General features: G+C 52.5%; 1 protein-coding gene and 1 long non-coding RNA gene across 6 annotated transcripts; one reads left to right on the top strand and one right to left on the bottom strand.

Annotated features, from left to right (window-relative positions):
• Positions 1-503: 503 nt before the first annotated feature.
• LOC120669269 (putative cyclin-dependent kinase F-2) lies at positions 504-1,529 on the bottom strand. Its single transcript, XM_039949046.1, has one exon. It carries the CDS (start codon positions 1,527-1,529, stop codon positions 504-506), a length of 1,026 nt encoding a protein of 341 aa, XP_039804980.1.
• Positions 1,530-1,821: 292 nt separating this feature from the next.
• Positions 1,822-13,051, top strand: LOC120670004. 5 transcript variants are annotated; one of them, XR_005672998.1, is made up of 6 exons: positions 1,822-1,961; positions 2,107-2,238; positions 3,392-3,515; positions 10,430-11,183; positions 12,231-12,367; positions 12,498-13,051. It is a non-coding gene; the product is annotated as an uncharacterized LOC120670004 (long non-coding RNA). The 5 variants fall into 5 exon arrangements; XR_005672997.1 differs by having other exon boundaries at positions 10,430-12,367; positions 12,498-12,612; positions 12,788-13,051; XR_005672995.1 differs by having other exon boundaries at positions 10,430-12,367.
• Positions 13,052-14,037: the final 986 nt, after the last annotated feature.

Below are 14,037 nucleotides of genomic sequence, written 5' to 3'. Positions count from 1 at the left end.
CAGGCCCAACTCGGTCCGACTACAGTTTCGTGTCGGGCCAAGCTGTACCACAGGCTGAGCACGACACGGAAGCTTGTTTTTCTTGCCGGGCCGGCCTGATATCACAACCGGTCCTGCTTGTCGGGCCAACTCATGGCCTATGTATCTATAAACCACTTATTCAATATAGATTTAGCTTAAAATTTCAAATTTGACGAGAAATATCCTCAAATCTTAACACATTATCACATTCAAATGATGTCATTCACACAATCACATACATTTTCACATATACACGTCAGAATAGACACAAGCATAAACATCCAAAGGATGAAACATTCACAAATTTTAAAATGAGAACATATATTAAATTGAGCTGCCTCATTAAAAACCTTTATAGGTAAAACCTCAGTGAGGACAAAATCCTATAAAGGAAAAAAGAGTACAGCTCTAAATTCTTCAAATACAGTAATACATCATAATTCTAAGTTTCGACCTACATGCTCACACCAATTCTTCGTCCTCTAAGGCACCCTGAAGTCTTGCTTGTCTTCAAACCATGGCATCATCTGTGCCACTGCTGCGGTGAGCCTGTCCTTGGGGTCGTATTCCAGTAGACCACGCAGGACGTCAAAACCCGCCGGCGACAGCCGCTCCTCCGGCACCTTCTCCCGGAGCTTGCTCGGTTGCTCCGACACACCCAATGACATTTGTGACACTTGGTCACGGATCCCAAGGAGGACGACGATGCTAGCTAGCTGTGTGTACTCGTCGTCTTCTTGGAAGAGCATCTCCCCGCTGACGAGTTCGGCCATTATGCAGCCGAGAGCCCAAATGTCGACGGGCTCGGCGCAGTCCTTCTGGCACATGAGCGCTTCTGGCGCGATGTAACCGAGCGTGCCCTCAAGCTGTACGTCCAGCGGTGGCTCGGCCGTGGACCTGGCGAGGCCGAGGTCGCAGATCTTGAGCCGGCGGTCGTTCTCCCCGACGAGCACATTGCCGGGCTTGAGGTCGCGGTGGATGATGCCGCGGGCGTGCATCGACCCCACGCCGGCCAGCAGCTGCGCCATCATGCGGCGCGCCTCCGACTCGGTGAACGGGCGGTCATGGCGGCGACGGCGCTCGCTGATTATGTCGTGGAGGCTCGGGCCGCCGAAATCCATCACCAGGTGCAGGCCGCCCGACTCCGACCGGACCACCTCCCGGAGCGCCACTACCGCGGTATTGCCGGCGCAAGCTGCGAGCAGTGCGGCCTCCCGCAGCAGCGCCGCCGCCGCCGCCTCGCTGCTGCCGTCGCGCGCGGACTTGATGGCGACCACCTCACCGGTGCGGCGGTCGCGCGCCTTCAACACGGTGCCGTAAGCGCCCTCACCGATCTTCTTGATCCTCTTGAATGCGGCCAATCCACAAATGCGATCCCCTCGATCGTTCCTCGCAGTTGCAGCACCGGCGGCAGAGGGCTCGCTGCTTGCGTCTTCAGGAGCGGCCGAGCGCGCGCCTAGTCGGCGGCCGAGCTCGCCCTGCGCGAAGGAGGCCACGGACGCCGCCATGGGGGAATGGAACTCGAGGGCGGCCGAGCAGCGGAGCAGGCGGAGGTGGCTGGAGGCGAGAGGCGAGAGGCGAGAGCAGAGTTCTGAAGCTGAAGGCGAGCGCGCGGAAAAGAAGGGGAGGCGAGTCGGGAGGGAGGGAGGGCGTTTTATTGGGCTGGATTGGATCTATCGCAACAAACTCGAGTTCAGAACGGGCTGCATCTGTCGGAACAAACTCGACTGGCAACGGGCTGGATTTGATCTATCGGAACAGGTCCCACTGGCAATGGGCTGGTCCGATTTGGTTTTTTTTTTTGACAATGGATTGGATTTTTTTTGGACAATGGATTGGATTTGCAAGAACCGGCCACTCCCCTCCCGATCGCGCCCCGGCTCCCCCCAATCCGAGGTCCGAGCGCGCAAACCCTAACTCCGCGCGATCTTAATGCGCAGGTGAGCCCTCCACCGCCCGGTTCCGGCGGCGATCGCCCCAGACCCGAGCTAGGGTTTACGCATTAGGATCTCGAGCGATATTTCCCTTCCGATTTTTGTTCCGGTGTTTAGGTTTCTGCCGCTGATCGCTCAGTGGACCGCGCAGGGGCCCCGGCGGCGAGGCATCGCTCCGCCGGCGCTGCTCTGGGTGGCCGTGGCGGCGCTGGTGGCCTGCGTGATCTGGCTCTGCTGCTGCTCCTCCTCCGTAGGCCTACTCGGCACATCACACAGGGTCCAGGTGCGCTCGCCACACCCGCCCCCTGCTCTCTTAGCGTGCGGCTCTCGGTTTCAGTGTGCGGTCTATTCTGCTTGGCCTGTATGGAGTAATGATTGATGGCATTGGCGCGGTTCTGTGTTGCTGCTCATGCGTAGCAATTTGGGTGCTCTTTACATTAGTTAGAACTTGGAGCTCCTCATTAATGAATGTAGGTACGCCATATTAAGGTGCATGCTAGTTGTGTTCAGTAGCTGCTTGAATCCCCATTAATGAATGTTGGTACGCCATATTAAGATGCGCACTTGGGACACAGAACATTTGCATCATTATCACTAATCACTAATTAAGATCAAATCAGCACAAGTTTGATCCTGTCTGTCATGTTGTGGCACATCTGCTTAGCTTCAGAGGTTTATAGCACGGTTTAAAAGAAACGTACTGTAATTTTGATCCACTTAAAAGAATACGTTAAACCTTGACATACTGTAACCAAGTAATGTTAAAAAGAAGCATCACAATTTTTGTGTAACTTATCTTTTCAGTTCAGATTAATTTTTGTGTATACTGTAACCTAGCTGTTGTGCTCTTTCCAAATGATCCACGATGTTAAAATCAACTCCTTTTTTTGTCCTCGTCCAACATTGTATCGGAAAGGTCCCTTATTTATGTAGGATTTGATGAGAAACTTCAGACTGACGTTGCTTCAGTATCCAGCCTGAAATTTGCTCAATATGTCAGTAAAAACTTAATATATTTCTGATTGAAAGCATGTACTGATATCTTGTAGAGAAGCATGTGATCCATTTACTTGTAATTGCTTAGAAATCCTTATTTTCTTTTTGGGTACTGCCATCATGAAGATGCTACTGTGCCATGATTACAACTATTCAGAGTCGGACTAATCCACCATTGAAAGTTGAATTAATCGGTAATTGTTTTCCAAATAATATGAAGATGCACTGTAAATGATTTAGAAGTTGTATGCTCTCATTCTTTACATGATGTTTTATTTGGTAATTATGATGATGTTCCAGTTTCTAGACTTACAGTCAGTTCAGATCTTCTCTGGCTTTGTAATTGTCTTCTTGGTTAACTATCTTTATGTTGAATTATCTGCATGATCATCCTTGGTTGGTGTTTTCTTATTTCTGCATTTATATATGCACGCACCCAGTGGTTTTGTAGGCATTTATGATGTTTCCCACTTCATCAAGACATTGAAATATGATGTTCGACTTGTTATGAGCATTCCAGAAATCACTCCAAATGGAAAGACCAAGAAACTCAAGGCACATCAGGTGAATAGATTTGAAGGACACTAAATTCAGTTGTACTTATATTGTTTCCCATCTTTAAAAAGTCTTTTTAGTTTTTAGGAGCATACTATACTCATGGGACACTCATTTTGTTTTCCCCATTGATGGTTTGTGTGTATTAATGCTGTTCTAATTTCCATAATTGGTTGAACATCACATATCATTCTGTACTCTTTGCATTAAATGAATCATTTATGTGGAGCATTGTTGAAACATATATAGGCTAATATTATTTCTTAGTAAAGCAGAAAAATAAGGAAAAGATGGTGAAAAATCAATAGCATAGCTGATATTGCATAAATAACTGAAGGAATTCAATGTTCTATTTATATTGTTGTGCAGGTAGGTCTTATTCTACGTGCTATGTGATTTGACAATACAACATGCATTTACCTTTGCTTCTGGTGAACTCTTTGGTGGGAAGCACTTCATGAAGCCATTCAAGGCTATGTTTCCACGCCTAGAGAACCACAGTACGGTTGGACCTGGAAAACTGTAAGAAAATACCCAAGGGCCAAGGGTTAGTGGTATCAGCAGTTGATTACATGGTCTGCCTGCTGTCAGACATTTTTATACCCACATATGATGGCCCAAACAATTTTGCAAACAACCTCATGCATGGGCCACTGCATGTACTACGGTTTCCGGATCACGATCACCACCAAACAGGAAGGCCCTTGCCCCGATATTATGCATGCCAGGACCAAAACAGATATGGTTATGATGGATAAGTCTTTGTGCTGGATGGATAAGGCATAGAGTCCTTGCAAGGACCAGGGCATATATTCCTTTAGCATATTTCAGTTTGCTAGGACAGCATCTTGCTAGGACAGTCAGTTTGCTAGGACAGCATCTAGCTTTAGTTCTTTTGACTAGCATCTTAGCATCTTTTGCTGCAGCAAGCTTTGGCTGCCTGCCTTGGCTGCCTATAAGTATGTATCCCCAGCCCCTTGGGTTGGCATGGCTTTGAGTTTGTGAATATGAGAAAACCAGAAAATTGCCCCAAGTTCATTGTCATCCTCTCAGCTCAATGAGAGTTAGAATTGAGCTTCTAACATCTGGTATCCGAGCCGTACTTTCCTGTAGGTTGGATATCTCTTGCTCCTCCCCTTCCCAAGCCTCTGTAGCAGCCCAACCACCACCACCAGCAGCAGCAGCAACTGCACCAGCAGCAGCAGCAGCTGCACTAGCAACAGCAGCAGCAGCAGTAGCTGCTCCAGCAACTGCAGCAGCAGCAGCTGCTGCACCAGCAGCTTCTTCCCCGTTCCCTTCCCCCTCTCCACGCAACAGCCCCTTGGAGGCGTGCCATGTCCGACGCACCGTCTCAGCGCTCGGTCGCCTCGAGCGCACGGCGCCAGCGAGACGCCGAGCTCGCCGCGGCAGAGGAGCGCAGGCGAGCGACGGCTCAAGCCGCTGCAGCAGCGGCGAGGTCAAGCCGCTGCAGCAGCGGCGAGGGCGGCCAGGCTAGCTGCAGCGGAGCTGGCAGCGGCCAGGGCGGAGGTGGAAGCAGAGGAGGCGGAGGATGCGGCGCGTGCGGCGGAGGTCGAGGTTGAGACCTTGCGCGGCAGCCTCAGCGGCTCCATCGCCGGCGACGCCACCGCCGACGAGGACCTTGAGGAGTTGGAGAGGGAGAGAGCGCGGGAGCGGACCACGCGGTGGGCAGCAGCCCACCCCGGCGGCGATGGCCTGGACGGCGGCGCGCCCGGCGGCGGTCCAGGGGCCCGCGCGCCCGGCGGTGGCCTGGACGGCGGCGCGCCCGGCGATGGTCCAGGGGCCCGCGCGCCCGGCGGCTGCCTGGACGGCGGCGCGCCTGGCGGTGCGCCCGGCGACGGTCCAATGGGCCGCGCACCCGGCGGAGGAGGCCGCGCCCCTGGCGGCGGCGCGCAGGGCGGCGGCGGCGCTCCTGGTTGGGGTGCGCGCGGCGGCGCCCCCGGCTACCACGGCCTCCAGGCGGTGGTCAGGGACGTCGGTCCCGGCGGTGGGTGGCCCACCCTCACCAAGACCAACTACGTCGAGTGGGCCGCAGTCATGGAGGTGAAGCTCCAGGTGCGGCACATGTGGGAGGCAGTCCGGTACGGCGACGTCGGCTACGATGAGGATCGACGGGCGCTAGATGCTCTCATCGCAGCAGCCCCGTCCGAGATGCAGTTCACGCTTTCCAAGAAGCGAACTGCCAAGGAGGCCTGGGACTCCATCGCTGCGGCACGTATCGGCAGCGACCGCGCCCGCAAGACCACTCTCCAGGCACTTCGCAAGGAGTGGGAGAACCTGGCCTTCAAGCCAGGTGAGGATGTTGATGACTTCGCCCTCCGTCTCAACACTCTGCTGCAGAAGGTGGTGCAGTTCGGCGACGACACCTACGACGAGGAGAGAGCCGTCGAGAAGCTCTTCCGCTGCGTCCCCGAGAGGTACAGACAGACCGCTCGCTCGATCGAGTCTCTGCTGGACCTCTCCACCATGACGATCGAGGAGGCGATAGGTTGCCTCAAGGTCGTCGACAACGACGAGCCACAGCCTCCCTCGGGAGGCATCTCCATCGGTGGGAAGCTCCACCTCACTCAGGAGCAGTGGGAGGCTCGGCGCGGTGACAGGAGGAGGGGGGAGCCCTCTTCCTCGACAGGTGGCCGCAAGCGCGGCAAGCCGCGAAAGGGGCGCGGAGGTGCCCAAGCCGGGGCACGAGGGCGCGCCGAGGGTGGCGCCCGCGGAGATGCTCAGGGCAGCGCCGCTGACAGGCCCAAGGCGGCACGAGACGACGCCTGCCACAACTGTGGCAGGCCCGGCCACTGGGCCAGGGACTGCCCGCAGCGGAGGCGTGGGGGCCAAGCCCACGTCGCAGAGGCCCAGCCGGATGACGAGCCGGCTCTGTTCCTACTCCACGGGGACATGGAGCCGCACCCGACGGCACCGCCTGTCACCGCTCTACTCCACCTCGACGAGCCGCGTGCCCGAGTTCTCCTCGGCAACGGCTCCGACGACGACAGGGTCGATGGCTGGTACCTCGACTCCGGCGCCACGCACCACATGACCGGGCGGCGGGAGTTCTTCTCCGACCTGGACGTCGACGTAGGTGGCTCCGTCAGGTTCGGGGACTCCTCCGCCGTGGAGATCAAGGGCGTGGGCTCCGTGATCTTCACCGCCAAGTCCGGAGAGCACCGGATGCTCACCGGAGTCTACTACATCCCGGCGCTGCGGAACTCCATCATCAGCCTTGGGCAGCTCGATGAGAGCGGCTCCCGTGTGGTGATCGACAGCGGGGTCCTCCGCATCTGGGACCACCGTCGCCAGCTTCTCGCCAGGGTGGTTCGAGGGAAGAACCGCCTCTACATCCTCCATGTCGGGGTGGCCCAACCTCTTTGTCTTGCAGCTCGCAGGGACGACGAGGCATGGCAGTGGCACGAGCGCTTTGGGCAAGGAGATGGTGCGAGGCCTCCCGTGCCTCGACCACGTGGAGCAGCTCTGCGACGTCTGCGTGCTGACGAAGCAGAGGCGGCACTCCTTCCCCCAGCAGGCGAGCTTTCGAGCCAAGGAGCGGCTCGAGCTCGTACACGGGGACTTGTGTGGCCCGGTGACACCGGTCACACTAGGAGGACGGCGCTACTTCCTGCTGCTCGTCGACGACCTCTCCCGCTTCATGTGGGTGATGATCCTCGGCAGCAAGGGAGAGGCTGCGGACGCCATCAGGCGTGCTCAGGCTGCTGCGGAGGCGGAGAGCGGCCGCAAGTTGCGCGTGCTGCGCACCGACAACGGCGGCGAGTTCACGGCGGCCGAGTTCGCGGCGTACTGCGTGGATGAGGGCATCCAGCGCCACTACTCCGCGCCGTACAGCCCGCAGCAGAACGGCATCGTCGAGCGGCTCAACCAGACGGTTGTGGGGATGGCCCGGGCCCTCCTCAAGCAGAGGGGGATGCCGGCTGTCTTCTGGGGAGAGGCGGTGGTGACGGCCGTCTACATCCTCAACCGCTCGCCCACCAAGGCACTCGACGGCATGACGCCGTATGAGGCTTGGCATGGGCGCAAGCCGGCGGTCTCCCACCTGCGGGTCTTCGGCTGCCTCGCGTTCGCCAAGGAGCTTGGCCACATCGGCAAGCTCGACGACAGGAGCACTCCGGGAGTGTTCATCGGCTACGCGGCGGGTTCGAAGGCCTACCGCATTCTCGACCCGGAGACACAGCGTGTGCGCACGGCGCGCGACGTTGTGTTCGACGAAGGGCGAGGATGGGCGTGGGACAAGGCGGTGGACGACGGCTCGGCTCCGACGTACGACGACTTCACCGTCGAGTACGTCCCCTTCGAGGGAGCTGGGGGAGTAGGCAGCTCTTCCTCGCCGAGCGTGCCTACCCCGGTCCCCGAGCCTCCACCGACTCCGGCGCCCGCCACACCGGCGGCACCACGCCCTTCCGCTACGACTCCGGCTGCGCCGAGTTCCTCGGCTGCACCACCACAGCCGGCGACGCCGCGCACTCCAGTACCGATAGCTACTCCTCCGGGCCCGTCTACTTCGACACCTGCTCGTGCTGAGCACAGTCCGGTGGAGTTCGCTACTCCGCTCTCTCACGACGAGGAGCGCGTCGACGCGTACCATGACGGCGAGCCGTTGCGGTACCGTACGATGGAGGACCTTCTCGGTGACCAGCCGGTGCCGGGACTGGTGCCTCACGACCTGGAGGCGCAGTTGCACCTCGCGTGCGACGATGGCGAACCTCGGTCTTTCGCAGAGGCCGAGGGACACGCGGCCTGGCGTGCCGCGATGCAGTCGGAGATGGACGCGGTTGAGAAGAACCGCACTTGGGAGCTTGCTGATCTCCCTCGCGGTCACCGCGCGATCACCCTTAAGTGGGTGTTCAAGCTGAAGAGGGATGAGGCCGGCACCGTCGTCAAGCACAAGGCTCGCCTGGTGGCACGAGGTTTCGTGCAGCAGGAGGGAGTCGACTTCGACGATGCCTTCGCTCCCGTGGCACGGATGGAGTCCGTGCGACTCCTCCTTGCGCTAGCTGCCCAGGAGGGCTGGCGTGTCCATCACATGGACGTCAAGTCGGCGTTTCTCAACGGCAACTTGAAGGAGGAGGTCTACGTGCACCAGCCGCCGGGGTTTGCGATCCCCGGCAAGGAGGGTAAGGTGCTACGTCTGCGCAAGGCCCTCTATGGCTTGCGGCAGGCCCCGAGGGCGTGGAACGCCAAGCTGGACTCCACGCTCAAGGGGATGGGCTTCGAGCAAAGCCCGCACGAGGCGGCCATCTACCGGCGGGGCAAAGGAGGCAATGCCCTGCTGGTGGGTGTCTACGTCGACGACTTGGTGATCACCGGCACCAAGGATGCGGAGGTGGCAGTGTTCAAGGAGGAGATGAAGGCCACCTTCCAGATGAGCGACTTGGGGCCTCTCTCCTTCTACCTGGGGATCGAGGTGCACCAGGACGACTCCGGGATCACACTTCGACAGACCGCCTACGCCAAGCGCGTCGTCGAGCTCGCTGGGCTCACCGACTGCAACCCAGCCCTCACTCCGATGGAGGAGAGGCTGAAGCTGAGCCGTGACAGCACGGCGGAGGAGGTGGACGCTACTCAGTACCGGCGTCTTGTGGGGAGCCTCCGCTACCTCGCCCACACACGGCCGGACTTGGCGTTCTCCGTCGGCTACGTCAGTCGGTTCATGCAGCGACCGACGACGGAGCACCAGCAGGCCGTGAAGAGGATCATCCGCTATGTTGCGGGGACTCTCGACCACGGTCTCCACTACCCGAGGTGCCCTGGGGCGGCACACTTCGTCGGGTACAGTGACAGCGACCACGCCGGCGACATCGACACCAGCAAGAGTACGAGCGGGATCCTCTTCTTCCTTGGCGAGTGCCTCGTTAGCTGGCAGTCGGTCAAGCAGCAGGTGGTGGCCTTGTCCAGCTGCGAGGCCGAGTACATAGCGGCCTCCACTGCGTCGACTCAGGCGCTCTGGCTCGCTCGACTGCTGGGTGATCTACTCGGCAGAGACATTGGAGCGGTGGAACTCAGGGTGGACAGCAAGTCCGCCCTGGCCTTGGCGAAGAACCCCATTTTCCATGAACGGAGCAAGCACATCTGGGTGAGGTACCACTTCATCCGAGGCTGCTTGGAGGACGGGAGCATCAAGGCAAGCTACATCAACACCAAGGACCAGCTTGCAGACCTGCTCACCAAGCCCCTTGGGAGGATCAAGTTCCTTGAGCTCTGCTCCAGGACCGGGATGGTCCAATCCTCCCACACGACGACGCACAAGACTTAGGGGGAGAATGATGGATAAGTCTTTGTGCTGGATGGATAAGGCATAGAGTCCTTGCAAGGACCAGGGCATATATTCCTTTAGCATATTTCAGTTTGCTAGGACAGCATCTTGCTAGGACAGTCAGTTTGCTAGGACAGCATCTAGCTTTAGTTCTTTTGACTAGCATCTTAGCATCTTTTGCTGCAGTAAGCTTTGGCTGCCTGCCTTGGCTGCCTATAAGTATGTATCCCCAGCCCCTTGGGTTGGCATGGCTTTGAGTTTGTGAATATGAGAAAACCAGAAAATTGCCCCAAGTTCATTGTCATCCTCTCAGCTCAATGAGAGTTAGAATTGAGCTTCTAACAGGTTACATAAATAACGAATCCATCTCCAAAGTACACTGCACGCACACATGCCATAGTGCTAGTGGTAAAAATAAATAAATATAATATAATATAATATAATAGTATATAATCACGAGTGTGTTGGTATAAAATAGGAATCACTAAAAAGGGCGTACCCAGTGCCGTAGGCTTCCCGCACTAAAATAGGAATCACTAATACATCTAAATATGCGGAAACTATTGATCATGCTCTATTTATGGATGGATATTGTATTATTAAGTCGTCATCCGGCAAGTATTCATCGCCCTGTTCACCGGTTCAGCGAAACCGTGTATCAGCCCGTACCCAACCCAGATGGACCCGTCATCCTGGTCCCTAGTCTGGGTTGAATACGGACCAGTATGGACCCACATGAAGGAGAAGGTGGTCCATTGGTTTGTGGGTTCGACCTGTGAAAAACACGGAGGCCGCAAACCAGTATGATGGAGGCTGCAGCGACGGGCGGCGGCTGGCGGCCGTGATGAAGATGATTCCTCGAGGTGGAGTCTGCGCTTGCGGTTGAGGCAGCATGGGAACTAAAGGAGGCTGTTGCCTCCATGGATGGATCCCTGAATATGGATGCGGTCACGTCGCTGGATCTCCATCGAGTTCGGCGGCGATGGGTCGATCTCCGCTGAGGCGCTGACAAGGTTTGCCTTCCATCCTTCTTGTGTCGATGGCTTCCTTTTTTTCCATGTTTGCTCATTGTTCGTGGATTGTCTTCAATGATGAACCCTAGCTCAGATCGAGTCCAAGATTCAATTTATAGGAACTCACTTGTTCGTGGATTGTTCATCTAGTAGCTGCTTTGCTGCCTTAGTTTGAGATGCGAAACTAGAGCTTGTCCACCCACCTTGGGGGAGGCACGGACGAGGAGGATTGTGAGGTAGGACGAGCGCTTCCTCCTCTATCGCTGACCTTGGCCTCCGCGGAGTTCCAGCGAGGGGGCTCCTATGAGGATGCGGCCGGGCTCCCTACTTGCAATGAGCAGCGGCGTCCGGCCTCCCTCCAAATCCGCCCGGAGCCTCCTTCACCAGGTCTGTATACAAGGGAGGATAAGCCTCTGAAGATCTGTTCATCAGGCCTTGTTGCCTTCTTGCCTTGTTGGATATGAAAAGTAAACATCTTTGATCTCAGTGTCCCCCTGAATCTCGTCTAGCTTCCTACCTGTTGCGATGTATGCTTCAATGTCTACAGCATTCAATATGTTCAAAGCGATCAACAGAGAGAGATAAATTAGACATTGGTTTGTAAACAAAGAGATCAACAGAGAGATATGCAGCATTTAATAGCAAAGGGTAAGGTTTCTAAACATTCTGATCATAGAGACCTCAATTACTGAATTTGTTTGTTAGGCTTGATAAGAAATCATGTCAGTGTATCAGATTAGATATGGTTGGTATGAACTTTCTTTCACAACAGAAAAGTTCATGATAATTTGATTGGAGTGAACCATGTATAGTTATTCAACAACACTATTTGGTTTCTACTGAAACTCACTGGATATGGTATGAAATTGATGCTACAAGGGATTGCCCTGCTGGGCCATCTAGATTTTTGTAGTCGTACAATTGTATTAAGGGAAATTTTATATCATATAGATAAAGCAAAACAGCAAAGTTTCTGACCGCTCGAGAGAACTGTTATATCATAGCTATTTTTGTGGCCGATACTTAAATGATTTGGATTGTTCATGTTCATGCTCCTTCCTATTTCAGGTTCTGATTTCTCCCATAATTTATTTTTCCAGTTCTCTCAGCCTGAGATGAAGTTTTGTAGTGAGTATATAATGCATGTGTCTTGGACTCAATGCTGTGTAGGAAGTTGGAATTTTTTAGTGAAGAACAACAATAATGTCTACATTTTTATTTATTTTCCTCATGTAGTGATAACCTTACACTGATATTAAATCTGATGGGACAAACTTCACCAAATAATATTAGCTTGATAGCAGAATGACACTTTATGTGTGCCTGGTAAAAACAAGCTCCGCAAAGAGGCTAAAGAAATCTCATGCGTGTCAGCTGATGATTTATTCAAACTTATGTTCTGCTCTCAGCTTTTCTTTTTATTTGGTTGGTAAGAAATTTAGGTATGATGGCAAATGCACAGCTTCTTGAGGATGATGTTTCAAAAGACCAGCTTCTTCATTTAGCTGGAACACATGCAACAAAGAAGGTTGAAAACACACAACAGATGCTTCGTTCTTCCAAAATAAGAGGTGCCTTTTGTTTTTGTTTTTTTCTTTAAGCTGACTTCTTTTCCTGTATCCATTATCTGAGTGTTCATTGACTTGATCACTTGCACTCAGTTTCTAGGCTAATCTTAATGATTCCATGTTTGGAACTCAGGTGTTGCTTAACAAGTTTCTAGGTACAATGTGGGGAGCACAGGCAGCCACAGAGGCACCTTTGGAACCTTTGGCGTATGCAAGACTGGTTTACCGGTTACTTTCCAAATGTGTTGGTGTGTTACAGCTTTGAAAAAAATATGGTTCTCAAGAATAGAAGTATTTGCTATGTTTCTTGTCTCTTCATATTGGATCATATGTACATGCAGTTTTCTCGATTTATGTACAGAAGAGTATGAGTCAGCTCTCAAGATGTGATTAATTAATCGTATTATGCATTCTTATTTGCAGGTTAAAATTTTGGATCCCAAGTTCTGGACTAGGAGGATAAAATTAAAAAAATGGAGTGCCTACTTATGGCAATGGACTCATTAGTTCGACCTAGATGTGCAATTTAATAGAATATTATAGATACATCTTTACATCTTGGAGATTCCATTTTCTTTCATTAGAACTTTGTTGTTTTTTGGACGGGCAGTGTGTAACCATTGCATTTTGTATAAATGTTCTTTTGCGGTCGTGCTCTTCCAGTGACAATGAAATCTCATTTAATCACTGCTAAAGTGCTAACACGTTACGGTGCTATTCCAAACTAGTGTTTTGCGCGCGCTCATGCGGACAAGCACAGAATTTAGCAGATGAATGTGCTGAAATTGGAAGCACGAAAAAGTAGCAACTACTTCCACCATCCAAAAAAATAAGTCATCTTAAAGATTTTAGGATAAATTAACAAAAAAGAAAATAATTATATTTACTCCTATTTATTACCCATATTTGAGCTAATAATTGATTATGGTTTGCACATGCACTTTCTAATTACAATAAGATGACTTATTTTTTGTATAAATTTTGGATTCCAAAGAGATTTGTTTGTTTTTAGGTAGAGGTTGTATAATGTATATTATAACCGTGGATTTGATTGGACCGACTAAATCATGTACATATAGATATGTCTTCGTTTGATAGGCTGTAGCATGGGAAAGAAGCGCAGAGCAAGAATTAGCCGCAACAATCTCTCATACAAAAAACCGCCGCAACACTGGATGGAAATCTCAAGGAAAAGAAACAAATTTAAAGGGGTGTTTAGTTGGTGAAAAATTTTGACGAAATTTTTTTGCCTAAATGGTAAACGTAGATTAATTATAAAATTAATTACATGTCTCGGCTCGAAATCGCGAGACGAAACTAATAAGGGTAATTAGTCCATGAATCGCATGTGGTTACTGTAGCATTAATGTTGCAAATTATAGATTAAGTAGGCTCATTAAATTCATTTTGCAATTTACAGCCCATCTATCTATATTTAATATTTCATGCATGTATGGTTCTTTTTGATGTGATGGGTTTTTGGCAACTCATACAACATTAATTAGCAGTGTTAAATATAGACTAAGCATAAAACTAATTATATGGATAGACAGAAAATCACGAGGCGGATCTGTTAAGCCTAATTAATCCATCGTTAGATATTATTTACCGTTAAGCACGATATTGTTAAATCATTGCATAATTAGGTTTATTAGATTCGTCTCGCGATTTTA

The sequence above is a fragment of the Panicum virgatum genome, chromosome 4N (assembly GCF_016808335.1).
Source record: "Panicum virgatum strain AP13 chromosome 4N, P.virgatum_v5, whole genome shotgun sequence".
Classification (NCBI taxonomy): domain Eukaryota; kingdom Viridiplantae; phylum Streptophyta; class Magnoliopsida; order Poales; family Poaceae; genus Panicum; species Panicum virgatum.
The sequence above is the reverse complement of the archived record's forward strand: the minus strand, read 5'-3'. Positions and strand labels throughout refer to the sequence as shown.